Source organism: Sarcophilus harrisii, chromosome 3 (assembly GCF_902635505.1).
Source record: "Sarcophilus harrisii chromosome 3, mSarHar1.11, whole genome shotgun sequence".
NCBI classification, from domain to species: domain Eukaryota; kingdom Metazoa; phylum Chordata; class Mammalia; order Dasyuromorphia; family Dasyuridae; genus Sarcophilus; species Sarcophilus harrisii.
Genome location: NC_045428.1, coordinates 18,095,291 through 18,118,682, shown reverse-complemented (window position 1 = coordinate 18,118,682; position 23,392 = coordinate 18,095,291). Strand labels below are relative to the sequence as shown.

The window sequence follows — 23,392 nt, the reverse complement described above, 5'->3', positions numbered from 1 at the left end:
AAAAGCCAGAAAGACCGAGGCTGGAAATCAAGATCTCCCAGGATCAATACAGGCTGTTGTTTAGTTGTGTTCAATTCTTTGTGACCCCATTTGGAGTTTTCTTGGCAGATATTCAATAGTATGCCTTTTTCTTCTCTAGCTCTTTTTATAGAAGAGGAAAATGAGGCATCAGGAAGTGAGTTGCCCAGGGTCACACAGCTAAGTAAGTGTCTCAGGCTGGATTTTTTTTTTTTTTTGCTGAGACAATTGGGATTAAATGATTCACCCAGGGTCACAACAGCTAGGAAGTGTTGTGTCTGAGGTCAGATTTGAACTCAGGTCCTCCTGTCTTCAGGGCTGGTGTTCTAACTACTATAGCATCTAACTGCCCCTCTCAGGCTAGATTTTAACTCAGGAAGATGGGTCCTGATTCCTAGCTCAGTACTCTGTGTTCCATGAGGCATCCCAGTTCAACTCAATACTCATTACCTGCCTGTTGTCTACACTAGTCCATGATTAGACTTTGGGTCCAAGTGGGTGCCCAAATATTAGCTCCAACAGAATTTCAGCGTTAGAAGGTACCTCAGCATCCACTTACTCTAACACTTCCCTACCTTCCTCCATTTATGACTAGTGATTGTCCAACTGCTACACGAAGGACGAAGACTTTTGATGAAGGGACCCACCCCACCTCTCCTGGCAGTCCATTCCCATTTTTGGTCACTCTCTGAATTATGAAGTTTTGTTGACAGCGGGCCACCATTTGTCTCTCTGCAATTTCCACTCTGTTCAATAATGTTTCTAAAGAATTTTCAAGTCCTTATAAATTCTGGGTTTCTTTTAGGGTTTTTTTTTAGGGTATTGGTTAAGACTGATGGCCAGTGAGATTGCTTCTGACTCTGAATTCTATCCTTTTGGGCAAAGAAACAGTCCTTCTTTGAGTTCAGATCAACTCAGAATGCTTGGGACATCTTATGATGCAGTCTCGTTGCCTCCCTGCAATTGTTGACGGAACTGGCTGCGATGAACTTGCCTGCACTAAAAACCGCAAGATGGAGAACTTCTCCCTTGCAAGGCACCATGTCTACTGCTGAACAAAAAGACATATCCTATGAAACAAATTTTCAATTTTTATTTTACATATTTATACATAAAACGTTCCAGGGAAACTCTCTGAATCCAGCTCAATGTTAATAGCACATCTAAAAATGAAGGTCAGGTAGTCAACATTCACAAAATGTTGAAAACTGATTAAAATATCCAGATGACGGAAAGCTACAACTTCACGACGAGGCAGGCAGGTATGGTTTGGACTTGGATAGCACCGGCTTTGACAGCTTCTTCTTTAGAGTGAACTACAGTGAAGAGTAAAAGTAGGCAATGGGAAAGGACGGGTCCAACTGAAAGTCTCTAAACAAATAAAAAATAAAGTTAAACTACCCTCTGTTCCCAACCATGGTTTGTAACAGCATGGCTACTGTACATTTTCTTCTCATAACTGTATTTTATTAAAATGCCGGTTATTTAGTGGCACGAGTTAAAATTAAAATAAATTAAGAAGCAAAGGCCAATCACTGGACATGAAGCTTCGGACATCATCAATGACTAACACTGATTTTTTTTTGTTTCTTGGTGCACCCCTTCAAGGGTGTATCCACATTTTACGACCACAGAAGTACAATAGTTTTCGAGCGTGGTCTCCTGGTGGGGGCTCCGGGTTCATTTTGCTGGCATTTTCTCGGCCAAGTGCTTCTGCTGGCTTTCAGCATGTCTGTAAAATTAATCACAAGATTCATTATTTTACTTCCAAGAGAAAGACACTCCACAGTTCTCTGATTTTCCAGGGATGGCACCAGTTGAGCAAAGGGTCAGATCAGCTCATGAAGAAATATATTTCCAAGAACCGCTAAACTATACTCTACTAAGATCAATTTAATTTGTGGACAATTTCTATTCCATATAATTATTTCTCAAATAAACAGTTAGATAAATTGTGGGGTTCTATCCACTAATCAGGGTGTCTGTAACAGGTTCTTTACTTTGTTACATATCCTGGTCAACCTCTGGAAGTCTGATGAAACCCTTGTACCCCTTTCTCAGAATCATGTTTTTAAAAGCATAAGCTACACAGGATCACTAAGGAAACCAATTATATTGAAATACATTTAAAAATGTCAAATATTTTATGTGAAAATATATTTAAAAACCCAAGTTCATACCCCAAGGTCAAAAATGCCTAGTTTCTAACCTAATGGTGAGAAGGGAAGTCATAGAATGCATTGAAAAATGAAGGGATTTAGGGAAAGTTCTATGGAACAAAGGAGGTTGGCCATTGGGAAGTGTCAATAATTAAAAAAGAACCCAAGAAAACTTTTATTTTGAAGGGGGGGAATAAGAATAAACAACTTCACAAAATCCAATTGCACATAAAATAAACAAGCCAAAAGAATCAAGTAACCTAAGGTGCATGATGGGAATCTGAGATTATATATATATCCTTAGTTTTACCAAGGTTAATTGGTATTTTATCACATTTATCACAATTATATATTCTATATTAATACAGAACATATAATTACATATATAAATCATATAATAAAGGAAAAATAATAATAATAATTAACATGTGTGTTAAACAAACTTAATTAATTAAATGTGTGTTAATTAAGCAAAGTCTGATATAATATCTTCTCTGAACCCCTTGGTTGGGTGGTTTTGGTGAATGGAGACTGGGTCTGGTGTCAGGAGACCCGGATTCAAGGCCCGCATCTGATGCATCCTGGCTGTGTGATCCTGGACATGTCACTGATCTACTCAGGGCAATTACAAATTACAGTGCTAATTCCAAGGTCAGGCGACTGAGTCTAGATCTTGACTCCAACCAGTCAAAGTCATTACTGAATACTGCTCCTGATCATGTTCATTTTCGTACAGTTCCATCACCCGCCTCCCTCCCCAGATCCCTCATTTCAGGTGTTTATGGCTCAAGGAGCCAGGAATGATCTTGTCACACACACGAGCAATATGAGCAGGAGGCCCCGTGCCAGAGCGGGTCCTGCCCAGGAAGCCGCTCACGTGGCCAGGGAGCCCGAGGCTGCCCAGTCTGACAGCAGGCCGAACAGCGGGCACAGGAAGGTGGAATGGCCGAGTCCAAAGCTTGCCTCATGCTAACGAGCACTAATTAACCATGTTGTTTGGGGAAAACGTGCTCAAGGATAGCAAAACACAATGGATTCACCCAGATGGTTTTTGGAAATGGCCAGGCTGGCCCGAGAAGGGAAATGCAAGCTCTCCTCTGTCCTGGGGAGGAGAGACACACTCTACTTCCCGGCTGTTGAATGGTTGGGGATGGATTTCCCAGATGGTGTTGGATTGGTGTGAACCTCAAATGGAACAACTTTAGGGAGATTGTCCTTCACATCTCTTTAAGGAATATGGCAGTACACAAAGTCTCCCTCCCTGTCAGAGCTTGTGGCTCTGGGGATGAAAACATTTCAGGACGAGAGAAGCAGAAGCCAGGCAGGAAAAGGTTAAAAGCATCAGTCATCTTATACCGAGAAAAGACATCTGGAAGGAAGGAACACTCAATCCCGTCTCCCAGTGTCCCTCTGGGTGCCCACAGAGAGCCCTCTTTGTTGGGCCTGGCTCCTGAAACTTGGCACGAGGAACAGCGAGATGCCCAATGAGCTGCCCCGCCTGAGACTGTGGTGCCAGGAAGCCCAGCTGATGACCAGATAGCAAGCATCCACTATGTGCCAGGCTTCATGCCAAGTCACTAGCGCTGTAGCCAATTCGATTCAATTTAATTCAATTCAATAAACATATAGGATATGGATACCAGGGGGAGTCCAATCTCCTTATTTTTATAGATTAGGAAACAAGTTAGTGATTTGTCCAAGATCATATAATTAGAAAGTGTTAGAGCCATGAATCAAAAGAAGGGCCCTTGTTCCAGATACAGTGTTCTTTACTCTCAATGTCAAAAGTACTAACTTATCCTTGTTGTGTGTGAAAGTATTTGTGTTTGTGTGTGAGTGTGCATATGTTTGTGTGTGAATGTGTGTGTTTGTGTGTATATGTATTTGTGTGTATGTATTTGTGTTCCTGTGTGTGGGTTTGTGGGTATGCATTTTACTTTTGAGGGTGGGGTAAAAGTAAACAGGATGGGCTGGGAAGGCTTTAGAAACCTCCCAGATTGCGTATTTACTTGAAGGTGGAGTTGGCCAGGGAAATGTTGCTCCTAGAAACATTGAAAATACTCTATTTCTCCCTCCCTGTAAGATGAAAAAGTGCAGCCCTCATCCCAGTCCCCCATGTGAAGATCGTGCACTCCCATCAGTGCACTGGGGACGGGGTGGCGGGACTGACAGCTCTGCCACAATGTGATCTCCTCAAACTTACTGCATCCCCATCGAATGATTCACGTTTCCCTGTGAACTTATGCTCCCTCTGGGTTTTCCTGGTTACTGAGGGCGCCCCCCACCCCCAGGTCACTGACATTCTGAGAGTTCCTCTCACCCTTCCATCTCCTTTACCTCCCTCTACACCATCTCTCACATGGGCTGGGAGGATGGCAGCTTGTACAGTGGGAAATCAGAGGACATTCAAGGGCCGGCTCTGACTTACCCTCGATGAATCACTTAACTTATCTGAGGCTCAGTTTCTACATATGTAAAATGAGAAGCTTAAGGAACTGGCTTTTAAAACTACACATCAATGATCTGCCCCCATTCTCTATTCTGGATGGCCACTGGAAACTCATCTGGATTTGATGAGCCTCCCTGACTCCAGACTCATCTCTTTCTGACACAGATCTTAAAACATGGATCTAATGAGGTCCCTCCCTTGCTCTGGAACCACTGGTGGCTCCTTATGGGTTCTAGGATAGAGTACAGATTGCTTGGCACTTACAGTGCTCCACAGTATGTCTCCAGTCAGCTTTTCTTGATTATTCTTCCCCTTTATGCCCTCCAGATTGCAGACATATTGGAGTGCTAGTGCTCTCAGGGACTCAATAAGAACCTGAAGAAACAGGGTTGCCTCTGACGTCAAAGGACCAGGGGCTCCTTTCTCTACCACGTGTGAACTTCTCTGCACTTCGTCTTTTTCAAGTTTGCAATGAGGGATTTGGCTAAGATCACTTTTCTTCAGCTGTAAATCTACAATCCTATGTCTCTCAACTCCATGCATTTATAAAGGTCATTGACTCCCCTTGGTTTGTTATTATGTAATAATAAAAATACAGTATAATAATCATAAAAATGTAAGAATAAAATATAGTATAATAAAATAATAGCATAATAAAACAAGTATAGTAATGACATATAATTATAACATATGATGTTAAATATACTATAATGATATATAATTATAATATATGATATCAAAATAGTAAAATAATAAATGACAGAATTATAATATATGATATTAAAATGTAGAATAATTGTTATGCAATTATGTGATATATACAATGATAACATATGGCATTAACTATAGTATAATGATATATAATCATGATATCAAAATAGTAAAATAATAAATGACAGGATTATAATATGATATTAAAATATAGTCTAATTAATGATATATAATTATAATATTGAGCACTAAAATAGAGTATATTATATGCTGTGAAAATAAACATTCCAATATTTAATAATTAATGTGGTAGAAAAATTAATAAGTGATTGTTATAACTATTTAATAATAATTATTATGCTTGTCCCTATTTGATACCAGGGGTGTAGCTTAATAAATGACATAGAATTAAAATGTGATATTAAAATATAATTAATGCTATACAATTATACCACATTAAAATATAGTATATGATATGCTACATTAGAATAAATATCCCATATTTAATAATTAATATGGCATCAAAACTAATGAGTGATTATTGTTATAACTTTAATAACATAATGATTATGCTTGTTGAATGGAATTGATACCTTGCTCCTATTTGAGACCAGGGGTTTATATTTAGCTTAACAGTGCCATGAAAACAAATATTTTTAGCCTGTGGTCTCTGCAGTACTTTCTGCTGTGAAATGAGCGTGAAATATATTGCAATTATAAATAAGGGAGGAAGAATACTGCTCATTTCTCACCTCCCTCTTTTAACTCCCTTTTTAAAACTGAAAAATGCTACTGCTGTTCCAAGTCCTAGAGAGGCGGTCTTTATTCTCCCTGACAGGATTCATCAGTGATTGAGAGTTCAGATAGCTGTGTCCGGAGAGCTTTCACAAGGGACAGAGCCCCGGTTGGTTAAGCCGGTGTTACTGTATTTGTTCTGAGGGAAATTTACTCATTGGGGTAGCATGGGCTTATGGTCATATAAACTCATTATACTGTAAAAATCTTATTAATAATAAGATTTGCAAAGCACTCTACAAATGTGATCTCATTTGAGCCTCACAATAGCCCTGGGAGGTAGTTATTATTATGACCCCCATTTTACAGTTGAGGAAACTGAGGCAGACAGAGGTCAAAGGACTTGCTTAGGGTTGTGCAATTAGTAAATTACTGAGTCTATATTTGAACTGAAGTCTTTATGAGGTGCTCTATCCACTGTACCATCCAATTGTTTTAACATCAGATAGCTATTAAATATCTGAATCTACATTCAGAACTTGGATCTTTCTAACTCCAGGCCTATTAAAGTGCACGCGCTCTCTCTCTCTCTCTCTGTATATATATATATATATATATATATATATATATATATATATATGTGTGTGTGTGTGTATACATATTTAATAATGACTCTGAGGTTTTGGGTCTACACGGCACCAATGAGTCATTTCCCTTTTCACATCTCTGTGTAGGTCTCCTCTGCTCCAGTCCCTGCTCCTTTGGAGGCCCCTGCTGATCCTTCTACTTCAGGTACCCTGCAGATACAGGGTCTATCTCCCCCACCCCAGGACTGAGGGCAGGGACTCTTATTTTTGTTTTTCTTCCCAGCCCCTAGCACAGTGTGTGCCATAATGGGTGACAAGGAAATGTTCTTCCAGTTCCCTTCCTACAGTTTCCTTCCAGGTTGGGCTGGTCTTGAATGCTAATCTTATAGTCCCTTTGCCAGGGTGATCCCTGAAGCCTCTTAAATATGGCAGAAACATCTTCCATGAGAACAGTCTCTAAGAATCCAGGATCCTCTCCATCTTACCATGAAGCCCAGAGTAGGCTGTTATTCATCATCATTATTAGAAAAATTAATTTTATAAGTTTAATATAATTGAAGACAAGACATCACTGTAAGTGCCCTAAACATTACTTTTGTAGTTTGTTTCCTATTCTCTTCCTTGAGAGGATACTCGATCACCTAGATTAACTAGATGTGTGCTCTTGGCAAATATTATATTTGTCCTTTCACCTGGACTATGCAAATGTCTCCCAGTTTGGACCCCTGGTTTCCAATCTCTCCTTCTGATCCAGCTGCCCTATGTATAATCCTCCTGATGCCTTTTGGACTGACCAAAACTTGCCTTGCTCAAGCATTCCCTGTTGTCTCTAGGACAAAGCTCACTCTCCATTTAACGTCCATCACAATCTGGCTCTTGTTGATCTTTTCAAACTCACTGTTCATTACTCCCCTTCACACAACATGTTCCCCTGAAACTAAACTATATTTCCTGCCTCAGCATTTTTGCCCAAGCTGTACCTTATGCCAGGGATGTCCTTCAAGGCTCACCTCAGACTTGCCCAGAATCATTTGACTAGTTAGTGCACGGTTAGAATGGAAGCCAGATTTTCTGTCTCTGAGCTCGGGGCTCTTTCCTACCTGTTGGGGCCCATTAGTCCTGCTGGTCTGGACCTTGTTAGTAGAGATAGCCCTTGGCTCAGACACTGCAGGACTTTTAGTCTTTGTTCCACCACCCAGTCCCACTGGGGGATTATGGATGAGGTTTTGTTTCCTCATCTATAAAGTGGGGGCTTGAGTGAGACAGTTGCTAAGTTTCCTTATGCTAGCAGCAGACTGTAAACCGATAGCGGTCACCTCCGAAATTCTGCCAGTCGAGACTTCCTAGCAATCAATGCCTCCTCTTCTAGACTCCTCAGTCTAGGCCCCGGGGAAGAACACAAAGGCCCAAATGGCCTTTTGGGGTATTTCCTTCTCATGTGCTTCCTGCCATGGTCATCTGTTTCGTGGGTGAACTTCAGAACTGTGCCACTGGACCGACTTTGACCTAGTTTGTTGGCGTCTGAGGGAAGGAGGATCCGCTGCCCCTTGGCAGGGAGGCTACTGGAGCTCAGGCCAAATGAGAGAGTCGAGTTTGTGATTCACCACGCAGGAAGGGCAATCTGTCAGCAAGCCTGGGGCCTGGTAGAAGCCAGGGCCAGGCAGGGCTTTTTCTAAGGCTACCTCCCACACATGGGGAAGGGTGCTCTCCATGGCCTTCCTGGGTGGGCTCAGAGCCCCTTCCCCACTAGGGGCAGATGAAATCAGTGGAGGCCCCATTGGGAAGTCTATCTTTACATGTGAGAGCCCAAGACTGCCTAAAAGGTTGTGATTCAGTGAAAATGGACAGGACTTCTGTGGTGGCTAAGAAAGCAATGCATTTAGTCAGGACTGAGAGCTGGAAATGGTGGTCATGGAAGGAACACTTTTTATGGGGCCTTTAAAAAAAGACCTGCCTCTTCTGTAGAGAAACAGCCAACTCTCTCTGTGTGTCTCTGTCTCTCTTTCTCTGTCTGTCTGTCTGTCATTTGTGTTTCTGTCTCTCTCTGTGGCTCTGTCTTTGTGTATCTGTCTTTCTCTCTGACTGTCTCTGTTTCTCTCTCTTTTTCCCTCCCTCCCTCTCTCCCTCCTTTCTCTCTTTTTCCTCTCTCCCTCCTTTCTTTCTCTCTCTTAGCTGTCTCTTTCTTTTTCCCTCCCTCCCTCCCCCTCCTTTCTCTTTCTGTCTTTCTTTCTAAACCCTTTCTTCTATTTTTTTATTTTATTTTATTTTATTTTTTATTTTATTTTTTTTTATTTAATAGCCTTTAATTTACAGGATATATACATGGGTAACTTTACAGCATTAACAATTGCCAAAACTCTTGTTCCAATTTTTCACCTCTTACCCCCCCACCCCCTCCCCTAGATGGCAGGATGACCAGTAGATGTTAAATATATTAAAATATAAATTAGATACACAATAAGTATACATGACCAAAACGTTATTTTGCTGTACAAAAAGAATCAGACTCTGAATTATTGTACAATTAGCTTGTGAAGGAAATCAAAGATGCAGGTGTGCATAAATATAGGGACTGGGAATTCAATGTAATGGTTTTTAGTCATCTCCCAGAGTTCTTTTTCTGGGTATAGCTAGTTCAGTTCATTACTGCTCCATTAGAAATGATTTTAAACCCTTTCTTCTAAACCCTTCTTTCTCTTTTCCCTCTCTCCCTCCTTTCTCTCTCTCTTAGTCTGTCTCTTTCTTTTCCCTCCCTCCCTCCTTTCTCTCTCTTTTCCCTCCCTCCCTCTCTCCCTCCTTTCTCTCTTTTCCCTCTCTCCCTCCTTTCTCTCTTTTCCCTCTCTCCCTCCTTTCTCTCTCTCTCTTAGTCTGTCTTTTTCTTTTCCCTCCCTCCCTCCTTTTTCTCTCTTTTCCCTTCCTCCCTCTCTCCCTCCTTTCTCTCTGTCTCGTATGTGCTAGATGCCATGTCGGGTTCTGGGGTTACAAAGACAAACAGTTCAGTAATCCCTGCCCTTACTTCCCCCTGGGAACGATGGTGGTGATCCAGCAAGCCCATCACCCGAATGCTGGAGATGGTGTCCCTGTCCACAGCACTCACCTAGTCAGATCTTCTATGTCAACCAGCATGGCATCTTGCTCCGTGTGCAATTCATCCCGGATGAGTAGCAGCTGCACCAACTCTTCGTTCAAGCCTGGGGCCGGAGCAGAGAGAAACTACCGTCAAGACATTTTTTTTTTGAGCTGATTTTTCTTGTGCAGCATGATCATTGTGGAAATATATACATATTCACACATATTTAACATATATTGGATTACTCGATGGCTAGGGGAGGGTGTGGGGGAAGGAAGCAAAAAATTTTGAATGTAACATTTTGCAAGGGTGAATGTTGAAAACTTTCTATGCATGTGCTTTGAAAATAAAAAAACTTAAAAAAAAAAAAAAGGGCAGCTAGATGGCACCAGCCCTGAAGTCAGGAGGACCTGAGTTCAAATTTGGCCTCAGACACTTAATACTTCCTAGCTGTGTGACCCTGAGCAAGTCACTTAACCCTAATTGCTTCAGCAAAAATTAAAAAAAAAATTAAAATTAAGAAAGAGGCAAATAGAGACACAAAAACAAACAGGGAACTAGATTTGGCCTCCGGGTCATAATTTGCCAGTCTTTTCCTTAAAAGAAAACAAGCAAGAAGGCTTTTACATTAGGCATATGGAACTAACATTGATCACTGCAATGGACTTGATTACATTTGGTTTTTAGTAGGTTTCTTCATTTACATTATTTTAATCAATCCATTTGTGTAAATACTGTAGTCCTCCTGCTGGGAACTACTGTCTACTCTCATCTCTGCCTTTTTAAGGGACAGCTCTGATGTTTTCTCCTCCAAGAAGGCCCTCCTGATTTCTCCAGTTGCTAAAAGATTCTTTTTTTAAAACGACATCAACTCATCGACGTTTGCTCAGTAGAACATAAGCTCATTGAGGACAAGAACAGTTTCATTTTTGTCTTTTTTTTCTCACTGGTTGGTCCCAACTAAACACTTAGTAAATGAAATATACCAGAGTAGGTCTGCTCTGTATACAGTAGGCACTTACTGCTTATTATCTTGGTTTGTGTTGTTTGCTCTGGTGTGATTTGGTATGGTATGATATATTCAGAGAACATTTATTTGTTTCTTCTTGCTATATCTTTGAAGTAAATATCCTTCTACTTATAGCTATCTGATGTTAAGTGATTAAATGGAACTGGGTTTTAGTCTCTGGCCCTTTAATAAAGAAAGGAAGACAGCTGGTAGAGGCTTGAACTAATCACAGTAGAAAAAAAAAAGCCCTCAGGCGGCCTTAGACTCTTGAGGGGCAACTGGTGCATCCTGGTGTGAGAGAGGAACAGAGTGATTCGCTATGTGAGAAGACCTGGTCTGGGATAAAATTAGGCCTTTCTTATTTACAGGGAGCCCTCGAGAAACCCAGAATTTTCTTATTTACAGGAAGCCCTCAAGAGATCCAGGACTTTCTTATTTACAGGAAACCTTCAAGAGATCCAGGACTTTCTTATTTACAGGGAGCCCTCAAGAAACCCAGGATTTTCTTATTTACAGGCAGCCCTCAAGAGATGCAGGACTTTCTTATTTATAGGGAGCCCTCAAGAGATCCAGGACTTTCATTTTTGGATACTCTAATTTTAGGGTTCTTGAACAATTAGCAATCTATATCTATCTGTATTCTTACAAATGGCTATAACTGTACAGTTGGTTTTTTTTCCAGTTGTTAGCTTTCTTTAGCCCCTTCAGTGGAGATGATTTTGCAAACTTTCACATTTGTTTTTGCTTGATATTTAAAGTGTTATTTGCTATGCTTCCAGAACCTGTGCAAGTATTGACACTGAATTTAATACAAGAAATACGGACGTTGCATCATATCTGATATCTTATTGTGAGATAGAAAAGAAGAATCCAACTTTCATACTGATAATCCGAGGCTGCTACATCATGCTCAGTGGTCTTCTATCAAGACCCACCGATCCTAATCCTTAAAATCACCCTGGGGAAAGATGCCTGGAGTCAGCCTCCCGGCAAGAATGATGTTATAAAGAAGTAAGAAATACTAAATTAGTAGTACCATCTGAAACTAGAAGTGCAGCAGAAGAACTTAATTAGCCTCTTGGGGGAAGGTATGCCAGTAAGAAAAACAACAGCAGAGACCTGGAATAAAAACTGCATCTGTGGAATAATTCCAACTCTTATGGAGTAAGAGTCACATGTGCTCATTTGGCCGGGGCTACCGGAAAGGATGACTAAATGGCGTGTTCTTCTCTTTCCATAATGAGAGTTCTCCCAGGAGACCTTAAGGTTTTGCCTCAACAGAACTAGGCTTGTAGGATTAACGGCCATCTGAACACCTCAATGTGGCAAGGGGACACAGAGGAAATGGAGGGACAAAGCAAGAACATAATAAATACTTGTAGATTGGCTACTTGCTTCTAAAATTATAAATAGCAATGTTAATTCAAGATCCAACGTGACTTGAACTTCCCAAAGAAAAATGGAGCTGCTACTAATAGAGATAATGGGTATTCCCTCTTTGGAGGTCTTTAAAGAAAGACTGGATGACCACCTGTTGTATTTGGTGCAGCATGGGCTGGACTAGCTTGGTCTCTAGACCCCTTCTAAGTTGGAGAGTCTATGAACTAGAACCTCATGCTGATCCTTGAAAAACTACCAGATAACAACTTTGTGATCTCAAAAACAGCAAAGAAATGAACAGTAAAATAGTGAAATGTACTTTATAGCATTCATAATTATTCATTCTCTATGAAAAAAACAACAACAACTGCAGGCTAAATTTTTTTTTTTAATTTAGGGAAAGGAAATCATTCCAGATAGAGAAGTAGCAGCTTTATTTATACAAATTTTGCAGGGCCAGATTATTTTCTTCCTGAGTTCCAAATAGTTTGCTAGTGTAAAGAGATAGGGAGTTGAAGTTGGGCTTCCCAAGAATACTCTTATACAATCATTGCCTTGATGGCAGTTCTGAAGTATTTTCATATTTTTCTTTACAATATTATAGACTTGATGTGAATTCTTCTCCTGGTTTTCCCCCTTAATTCTCCCTGAGTTTATATAAATCTTTCCAGAGTCCTCTGAATCTGTCCCTTTAATTATCACATAAAAAAATCCCATTCCATTCTATTGATATGCTAGGACTTGGTTAGCCAGCCCTCCATGGATGGACTCTTAGTTTCCTCGTTGCTACATCAAAAAGTGCTACTATGAGTATTTTTGTACTGATGGAAATGTTCCTTCTTTTTTTTTTTTTGAACTCTTTGGGATATGAACCTGGTAAGAAGTATTGCTGGGTCAAAGAATATGTACAAAGCAGTAACTATTTGGCCTTACTTCCAAATTGTTTTTTAGAATAATTGTATTAAATACTTAGTTTTCTCTCTCAATCCTTTGTTTGGTCAAGAAGTCTTAAGTGTCATTTTACCTCCTAAGCTATCATGAATCCAGATCAGGTAACTTTTGGAGGCTGATTGTGGGATATGGCATGAAAATGCTGATGTGAATCTAATTTCTGTCACACTGTTTTTCAATTTCTCCTATAGTTTTTATTGAAGGAGTTCTTCCAACAGAAGTTGGGAGCTCTGTTTTTTTTCCTAACCTACTCTATACTATCATGCTCATATGTTTCTACATCTTGTATTTCTGATCTCTCCCACTGATCTACTTCACTATTTTTAACCAGTATTAAGTAGTTTTGATGATAACCACCTTTTGAGACTGCTAAGTCCTCTTGTTTCCCATTTCTCCCCTATTTTTCTCATGAGATTTTTGATTGTTCTTCCAGATGAATTTTGTTATTATTTTTTTTCTAGTTCTATAACAAAACCCTTTGGTAGTTAGGTTGACATAAATTAAAAAAATAAATTTAGGTAATATTGTCACTATTGTATTGTCATGACCCAACCATGGATAATAAACATTTTTCTGTTTAAATCTTTTATTTTTATTCCATTGTTACCGTCCAGTCATTTTCACTTATGCCTGACTCTTCATGATTTGGGTTTTTTTTCCCTTGGCAAAGATATTAGAGAGGTTTGCCATTTCCTTCTTCAATTCATTTGACAGATGAAGAAACTGAGGCACATAGGGTTCAGTGACTTGCCTAGGATCATACAGATAGAAAGGGTCTGAGGCTAGATTTGATTTCAGGAAAGATAAGTTCACCTGACATCAGGCCTGGTACTCTACCTGCATTATCTATTTCTTGAGCTCAGATTCCTATCTTATGCTCCTATCCCCTTTCAATCCTCCTGTTATTAGTTGTCTACCAAAATTGAAGTTTGTTTTATCTGTGGTTTTAGTTCCCCCAACTTTTATCTTTCCTCTTAAACTTCTTCTTCCTTGTCCTTAATTAATTTATTTTTTAAATTTAATGTAGCAATACACAAGCTATTTTCCCTCTTCCTCCCCCCCCCCCCCCCCCATCACCCTGGTCTTTGTCTCTCTGTCTCTCTCTCTCCACATCTCTTCTGTTTGGTATAAATAAGAATGGGGTTAATGTTATTCCTGCACCTCATCCCTTCTTCCATTGTGCATATTCTTCTTATATACCCCAATTATAAGAAATAGTAAGTATCCCATTTCTCTTCCTCATTTCTTCCCTAGCATATTCATACATACTTCTCTTTTATTTCCTTTGTTAAAGTCATCAAAATAGAAAAAAAAAAAACCAACCACCAGTCCCTATAAATAAGGGGAAATTAAAATCGTCACTGTGACCTTTGAAGTCATTGGATTCTAACGAAATATACCTCTTTATTTTCCATTATATCATCAGTTTTTTGGAATTTTCCTCTTCTGGATTTATATCTTGGTTGTATTTTGATCCATAACATTTCTTAATAGTGTTCAGTAGGTATTCTTTGATTCATTCACTCTCGCCTCAGCTTCTGATTTAGGACTTTTTTGGGGCCTCCACTTTTTCCTACACTCTTGAATTTTATAGTTAGGTCCTGTTTGGCTCTGACCCTACTTTCCTGGGCTCCTACTTCTGGTTTCCACTTTTGTTGAGTTTGCTCTCTGAGTAGCGTCCAAATACCAGATATGGGGTCAGCAATTTGTGGCTGATTATCCCTGGTTAGGATACTCCTATGGTCTACCACTCTGTCGCCACAACTTCCCTGGTTGCAATGCTGCTATAATCTTCCAACCCCCCCTTCTCCCATGGTTTTCCACAGGCAGAACTGTGCCATGGGCCCATTCATCTGATTTTGTGTTGGTTTCTCTGACGGGTTCCATCTTTCAGCAACCAGAACTTCTTGCTTTATTTTTATGTAGTCTTGGGTTGGATGAAGGAGCTAACTGAAATTTCTCTTTGAATTTCTTGATCATCGGTCAGTTTAATATTCTTTTTAGATCCTGTAAGTAGGAGCAGTCTAGAGCTGGGTCCTTCTGAATTTTTCATACCCTCATCTTAGCCAGAAGTTGCTATTTCCTCCATATGAACTAGATGACTACCTAAGTGGGTATTCATATACTTGTTGGGTAACTATGAATATAAAGATATCTAGGTTATCCTCATGCTTCATTTTAAAACATTCAATATTTTGTCATATAATTAACTCAAGGCATAATTACTTATTTATGTGTCAAATCCTTTTAGCTGACTATAAGCTCTAGGAAGATCAAGACTATGCTTTATCTAAAGTTTATCTTTCTGCCAGCACCTACATATAACAGGTGCTTAATAAATGCTTGTTGAATTCAGTTGGACAAAACAAGGTGTCTTATACTTACTCTCTATTTGGGAGTGGAGATCATTGACTATCACTTGTAGTTGCCCAATGGTCATATCTCTCAGGTCGGTAGGTTTTAAACTTCTTTTCATCAAACATTCACTTATATGAGGCATATGTGGCAGCTAAAGATTGGTAAGGAAAGGGAAAAAAGAAATAGAAACTGCCTGATTAAAGTTGAGAAATTCACCCATCATCATCATCATCATTACTACCACCACCACACCACTATCATCATCCTCATAATACTGATTCATATATATATGAGACATTCTAAGGTTTACAAAGAACTTTCCTCTGATTAATCCTATAAAATGGGTGATCAAGGTTATAATCTCAATTTTGCTAGATGAGGGAACTTGAGACTTGAGTTCATACAACTTGGAACTTGTTGAGATGGGAGTCGAATCCAGATATCTATTTCTAAGATCAGGGCACTATCCAGTCTTCCATAAAAAAGGAAGAACATTTATTGCTATTTGGTTACTATTAATTTAGGAAATCTACTTTTAAAGCATCTCAGTTTATATCTTTCTAATAAGGGTGCCCTGGATCAGTAGGTGTACATATGGTTTTTACCCAAATATTTTAAAACAGTTCTTATGTCAAAAACTTCCTGACTGAGTTTTGGGAAAAGATTATTAAGCTGGGAGTCTTCTGAAGGGATATAGCTAGGAATCTAGGGTACCTGAGGGCTTAACTATGGAACCAAATGAGTAGCTAGAGCTCTCTGATACATTATGCAACCAGGGCTAGAAATATGTAATATGCAAATAAGGAAGTTGCTATGATCATACATTTTAATGGATGTATTTTTTTATTCTGCTACTTTATTGAATCTACTGATTATCTCAATTAGTTTCTTTGCTAATTCTCTAGGGTTTACCTAAGTAAAACATCAGGGCATCAGCAAAAAAAGGAGACTTTTATCTTTTCTTTACCTATTTTTTCCCTTATGTTATTGCTATTACTAGTATTTCTAAACCTATGTGCATAACAATGGGGGAAAATAACATCCTTGCTTTATTTCTGCATTTGTAGGGAAAGCCTCTATCATTACCTCCATTGCTAATAATGCTAACTTTCGGCTTTAGGTCTATCATTAAATCATTTTTAAGAGACTGAATTTTAAAAATTCTTTGGGGTTCCAGAATTTCTGAACATAGGACTAGTATGACTTAGGGAAGCCGATTAAGACATACATATTTTGGAAAAATCAGCAAGAAATATGAATTCCCAAAATCCTGCAATTCATGCAAGAAAAATGGGAAATTTGGTAGTGTAGAAAGGACAGTGGGTTGAATGGAGGAGATTGGTTGAAAATAAAATTTTATTACTAACTCCCTATGGGACCTTGAACTAATTTTCTTCTCTCTTGGCCTCAAATTTCTATCTGTAAAATGGGGTAGAGGAAAGATCAGATGCTCTTATTTCCAAGGTCTCTTTTACATCTAAGGTCTTTTTCTAATATCAGTTTCCCTTTTGAGAAATCTTTTGTTTATATAGTTTTCATCTAGTAAGAGACAAAATCCTGGGAACAAAAAGAATCACAATGACCTGTTTCCCAATAACATTAGGTACTTTTCTAAAAAATGCCATTGAGAAATCCAGGATTGTGTAACTCTGAGTAAGGGAGGACTGAGATGACATAGGCCACTTGGGAGCTTTCTAATCGTCGTGTGGATACTTACGAGATCGGCCACTGGAGATTTTTTCCTGTTTTGCTTCTCCACTTCCACTTGCATCTTGGCCATTGGTTTGGCCATAGCGAGAGCCATCTTGGCCTCTGCCTGCAGCTTCCTTTGTCTGGTGAGGAAATCCATGTCATCCAGGGATTCTGACTCCTCTTCAGTTGTGTCTCTGTCAGAATAGGAAGAGCTCTGCTTGCTCTGTGGGGTGACAAGGACAACAAAGATCGAGAACTCCTTTAATTTTTCCATGTTCCAGGAAATGGACACCCATTAGGGAACCAGATAAGCACTCTTCTATTCCACAACAACTTTGAATATCTGAATGCTTTGGACTTGAATCAATGTTCACTTTCCCATTCATTCCCAAACAACTCCCTACGTTTTTGGTGTCCTTGGTGCGGAAACCAACCCTCCAAATGTCTTTTCAATCAATGCCAGGAGCAGAAGCTTTCTGATTTCAGTACAAGCAGGATGTGAGGGAGATGATGCAATAAATTATGAGAGATTTAAATTTGTAAAATTAAAACTTTTCGTGATTGGGTCTATTTTTTTTTAATGAGTGGCCAGACAAAACAAAAAACCGTCAAAGTTCGTTCTGAAATTTAATCCAAAATTTATGCAATCTGGGGCAGAGCACTTTGTTTGTGAAGAACCTCACTTTGTGAATCAAATGAAACTATGACACTCAACCTGCAGAAATGAAGTAATGATCTCAGGATCTGATCTTCTATAGAGAAAATCACCTTTAATAGTGTCTTCCCAGGCCTTCAATGCTTTGCCTTCTCATCCCTCCCCACCCCCCGCCCCGGATTCTTTATTTTCCTTTGAGATTCAGCTCAGGGAATACTTTCTACATGAAGCCTTGCTAGTTACTCCTGCTCTCCCAACAAAACTACTTTAATTGACCTTGTGTGCCTTTTGAATCATAAATTTAGATGTGGAACAGAAGTTGTAATTCAACCTCTCCCTTTTATGAAGGTAGAAGCTGAGGGTCAGCAAACTTAAATGACTTGCTCGAGTTTACCTAGTGAATGTCAGAGGATGGATTTGAACTCGGGTCTTCCTGATTCCAACTGAAGCACTCTATCTACTAATCGGATGGTCTTTTTGATACCAACCAATGATGGTTGGAATTTCTACTTAAAAGCTTACGTGGGAAGGGAATACTCCCTCATATACTTCCTCCATTGGAATATTCAACTTGCATTTACTTCAAAGTCACTGTACAACTTTAAACCTCATTTGTACTTCCAATGCACCAACATTTCTTTCTTCAAGAACTTCCAAGAGGCTTAAAAATGGGAGAAATTTCACCTGATTTTTCTGCCACAACTTTTGTCTCCCAATGAACCAACCAGACGAGCTCAGTGAAGGGACACAATGGGAGTTTAGTATTGCCATGGGCTTACCATAGGTGACAAAGGAGTGTCCAGGCTTGTTTCTGTCTTACTGTCATCTGCATCACTGTCTTTGTCACTGCCGCTGTCATTCACAAAACAAATCTGCAAATTCATCCCACTTTGTAGCCTGGACCAGAAAAAAAGGAGGGAGGGGGTAGAGTGAGTTAGAGTGAGTTATATAATTTTGTGGTTTTCTTCTTCAACTGCATTCAGATTATTTCCTTGAGAAAAAGGTTTTCAGGAAAGTACCAAAGAGGCAGTGACTTGAAAGCCTATGTGGAGAGAGAAAGAGAGAGAAAAGAGGGGGTAGGGATGGAGATACAGAGAGAGAGAGAGAGAGAGAGAGAGAGAGAGAGAGAGAGAGACAGAGACACACACAGAGAGAGACAGAGAGAGAGAGAAAAAGAGAGAAAGTAAAGAGAAAAGGAAGAGAGAGATTAAGAGAGAGAAAGAAAGGAAGGAAAGAATAAAAGAAGAAAAAGAAATAAAGAAGTTTAACTGTTGATACACAGTAAATATTTGATGCTGGACAACTAACTCACTTAGCTATTTGCTGAATGTGCCAGGTAGCTCTCTAACATGCTGTTACAGATGACTGGTTAATGAGTATCCATGAAAAATCATACATCTGGAAACTTTCTCTGGTGCCCCCCCATCCTCCATCATCTTTGCCAAAACAGTAAAATTACTATTGTTTAGAGTGTCTTAAACTGCATCCAGGAGATTGCATTCCTTGTAACTGCTCACTTAATAGTGTGATCCAGGGCAAGTCATGAGCCTTACCTTTCTCTCTGTTGGTAAAGTGAAAAGGGGGCTAAATTTGGAGTTGGGAAGCTTTAATAGTTTCCAACTGCACTAAAGGATTTGGGGACATTCTACATATGTAGCAAATCTTAAAGTGCTAGGCAAAAGGCATGTTTCATTTTTTAAATTCTGGTAATCAGTTTCAGAGGCATCTCTGTGAAAAGAATGGGAAAAGCCTCATCTTCCACCATGTTGTTTGGAGTTGGAGCCAATGGACCACTATATATATATGTGTGTGTGTGTGTGTGTGTGTGTGTATAATTATTATTATTTTAAAGCTTTTTAGTTTTCAAAACATATGAGTGGACAATTTTTCAACATTAGTCCTTGCAAAACCCTGTGCTATAATTTCCCCCTCTCCCCCTCCCCTAGATGGCAAGTAGACCAATATATATTCAACATGGTAGAAATATATGTTAAATTCAATATATGCATACATATTTATACAATTATTGTGCTGCACAAGAAAAAAAGAGAAACAAAATAAAATGCAAGCAAACAACAACGAAAAGAGTGAAAATGCTATGTTGTGGTCCACACTCAGTTCCCATAGTCTCTCTCTGAGTGTAGATGGCTCTCTTTATCACTGAACAATTGGAATTGGTTTGATTTATCTCATTATTGAAGAGAGCCAAAGATGGATCACTTTCTAATTGATTTCCACTTCCAGCTATATTCAGATCTGCTGGAGTCTTTAGAAGGACAAAGATGATTATTGCTTCAGGTGTTTCCTTCGCTCAGGCTCTGTAGTTCTGCCACAGGTTAGATGCTCCTAAATACCCAGAGCAAATGTTACCTCACTTGGAGGAGAATGCCTTCAGGAGGAAAACCCAGACAATTTTTTCCCAAGTAATTCATAACAGAAACATCCTAAGGGGGCTTGCTGGAGAATATTTGCCAACCATCATCATTGGGAGTTTGTATCCTTTTTGAAACTAAAAAAAGACCAGTACCCACAAGTATAGGGGACTCCAGGCACTTGGAGCTCTCAAATCTCAGAAATAACTGGGAATTCATGGACCCTCTAGGGTTCCATGGATGGATCTCTGGAGACTATGAAATTGGAAAAAAGGACATCTCCCTATTTTCACTAACCTCTAGCTATAAAATTATTTTGAAGTATTCTTTTGAGAAGGTAGATCTCAACTGACTGCCAAAGGGCTTTGACACACAAGGTCAAGAACTCCTACTCTATGAAGACTTGGTGTTGAACACTTGGTCTGCAGAACCTGGAAGACTGGAAGAACCTTTTGGAGCGAGATGGATTCCAGGAACCTGGCTCTCCACAATGTATAGGCAGCTCAGCCCCTATGGAACTGCACGTCTTTGGTAATCGAGTCCCCAGAGGTAACTTAAAATATATCTGTAGTATGCATTGTTCATATGCGCATGTAAGTCACTCTGAGAATCTTATTGTGGGACTTAAAGTGTACAAGATATTCTTTAAGAAGACTAGATTTGCAGTCAGAAGTAAATCTCAGATTTATCACTGATAACAACTTTGGTCAAATCACAAACTTTTGGGGGCTCAGTTTCCTTATCAAACACTTGGACAAGATGTCCTTGAGAGTGTCTTCCAGCTTTAAGCCTGTGGTCCATTGCTGTTTGATAATTAGTTGAAAAGAGCACTTTCCATAGTCCTTTCCTTAGCCCCAGTCTTCAAGAAGGGAGAGGAATTAGATTCCCGACTTTATTGGTATCAGGAATTTCTCTATGAGGGAATTCCTACCAATTCATAGAGTTGACTTTAGTCTTAGAAAGCTGCCCAGAATCCTGAAAGGTTTGGTGATTTTCCCAATGTCACACCATATGAATCCAAGGTGGGACTTGAACTCAGGTCTGTCTCATGATCTTTCCCCTAGTTTCCCAAGAATTGCTCACTGGACTAATCTGAGCCAGGTTATGGGGTCCAGAGGATGATGGGACTGGATTCCTCCTAGCACTACTGTCTCTTCTCTATGCAGAAACAACTTCTCAGATGCATTTGTAATTTATTTCCACATAGCCTAAATGCTAAAGGGCCAGTTCTCACAAAGCCCAACAAAGAGACTTCCTTTGATTCAAAGCAATAAGGAAGTTGCCAGACAACAGAGCGGCAACGGTAGTCTGGTGCCATCTATTGTTGAAATCTGTGACTAATAGAAGTTTTGAGGGCTTTCTACTCTACAGCACATCTGGACTCCCAGAGCCGGGGGCTATGCAATAATGGCCATCCATCAATCTCCCAAGCATGAATTCAGTGCTTTCTATGTTCCAGGCATTGTCAAATCGATGGTTTCTAGGAGAGGATGGAAGCTTCCCTGGAACCTTTGAGAACACTGGTCTTCAGGTGCCATGTCTTCTCCCTTGTATGAGACTGGCTTATGGTTTGATGCATCCATCCATCTCTCTCTCCTTTCTCTCTTTCTATTTCTATTTCTGCCTCTCTGTCACTGTCTTTCTCTGTGTGTCTCTTGTCTTCTTTCCCATTCTCTCTGTCTGTCTCTTTTTTCTCTCTGTCTCACTCCCTCTATGTGTCTGTGTATATATGTATATACATACATACATACACACAGAGAAGGAGAGGGAGAAAGAAAGAGAGGGGAAGGGGGGAGGGAGAGAGAGACAAAGAGAGTAGAGACAGGAAGATATAGAGAGACAGAGAGAGAGAGAAAAAAAAAAGAGAGAGAGAAACAACGAGAGAGAAAGACAAAGAGAGAGAGAAAAAGAGAGAGAGAGAAAGAGAGAGAGAGACAAAGACAAAGAGGGGGGGGTATAGAGAAATAAAAGGCAAAGAGACAGAGACAGACCACATAAAGAAATGTTCCATATATAATAGAAACAAAATCTGAGATCCAGATCTAGAAGATACTTCAGAGACATCTAGTCCAACTTTTTGCATTTGAAAATGAGGAAAATGAGGACCCAGTAAGGTTAAGGGATTTGCCTGTGGTTACAAGAGCAGTTCATATCAGAGGTGTGATTTGAACTCAGGCCCTTTGACACAAGCCTCAGCGCTCTTCCCACATCACCAGAGCTAAGCTTATTTAAAGCCTATAGGTTTTCATCTTGAACCACTGTTAATTCTGATAATAAATTCTACAATCCAGTCCTAAAAGATTCCCCCTGGGGGGATGAAGATTTAGCACTGCAGACCAAACCAGAAGCATTTATCCAGTCTAATACTTCTAAGGCAGGAGAGTGCAAAGGGAAGTGGGCAGGATTTAGCAGTCGGAGGAAATAAAATAAGAAAGCCCCCTTGGGTAAAAATTCAGGAAATCGCCTTAGTACGGTTTTATCACCGTGGGAAGCTGGATAGACTTTTTTCTAGGGCGAGACCCATAATTCCTTACAGAACTAATCACCAAGAATGTGACTCCCTGGAAAAGGAAATGATATGACATGACAGCGAATGGTTCAGAAGGGATTGTAGTAAAACTACCTTACAATGAGCTCAGGTTTCAAGAGGGATTCATTTGCTTTTCACTGAGTTCTGAGCACGGATTAAGATGAAGGAGCCTGCACATGATTCCCGGCTCAGCTTTCCGAGCAGCTACTTGAAGTCTGGGGACAGCTGAGTCCTCTTGCTGGAACTTTTGTCCTGTCTGGAGCAGGGTGATGGATGAGACAATCCCTTGTCTCACCCAGGAAGGGTTCTGCCCAGAATGCTTTCTGAGAGGCAGGGGACTATGGCAGCGGGATGCTGCATACTCCCTTAGAACCTTGTTGTTCAGTTTTGCTTAAGAGCCTTTCTTTGTTATATGGAGGAATTCGAAGGCTGGGATCAGGAAACGACTAGCTAAAACAAACTCTCAAAGACATAAATATAAAATTAAAAAAATGAATTCAGTAGTAAGTCTAAGTCATTTGGAACTTTGAAAGTCATTTTAAGCAAAAATAAAGAGATACTTTCAGCCTCTTTTATTCAACAAGGATTTATTGAATGACTACTATGTACTGAGAGCCATGCTGCTCATCATTTAATTTGTTCACAGACAAAAAATAAAAAGACTTTCAATCCCATCGAATTTACATTTTTATTTTTTAGGGAAGGGGAATGGTATG

At 39.7% G+C, this 23,392-nt stretch overlaps 1 protein-coding gene across 5 annotated transcripts in view; it reads right to left on the bottom strand.

Moving 5' to 3' along the window:
• Nucleotides 1-1,089: 1,089 nt before the first annotated feature.
• LOC100913944 (schwannomin-interacting protein 1) overlaps nucleotides 1,090-23,392 on the bottom strand; it is a 576,192-nt gene continuing 553,889 nt past the window's right edge. For 4 of the 5 annotated variants that reach the window (XM_031957584.1, XM_031957585.1, XM_031957588.1 and 1 more), the window contains 5 exons: nucleotides 18,554-18,671; nucleotides 17,145-17,342; nucleotides 15,455-15,578; nucleotides 9,757-9,850; nucleotides 1,122-1,750 (listed from right to left, as the gene is read on the bottom strand). In XM_031957584.1, the coding sequence (XP_031813444.1) occupies nucleotides 1,699-1,750; nucleotides 9,757-9,850; nucleotides 15,455-15,578; nucleotides 17,145-17,342; nucleotides 18,554-18,671 (586 nt within the window). In that variant the 3' untranslated portion in view covers nucleotides 1,122-1,698. Of the gene's footprint in view, nucleotides 1,751-9,756; nucleotides 9,851-15,454; nucleotides 15,579-17,144; nucleotides 17,343-18,553; nucleotides 18,672-23,392 lie in introns of all 5 variants that reach the window. The other variant, XM_031957583.1, reaches the window with a different exon arrangement.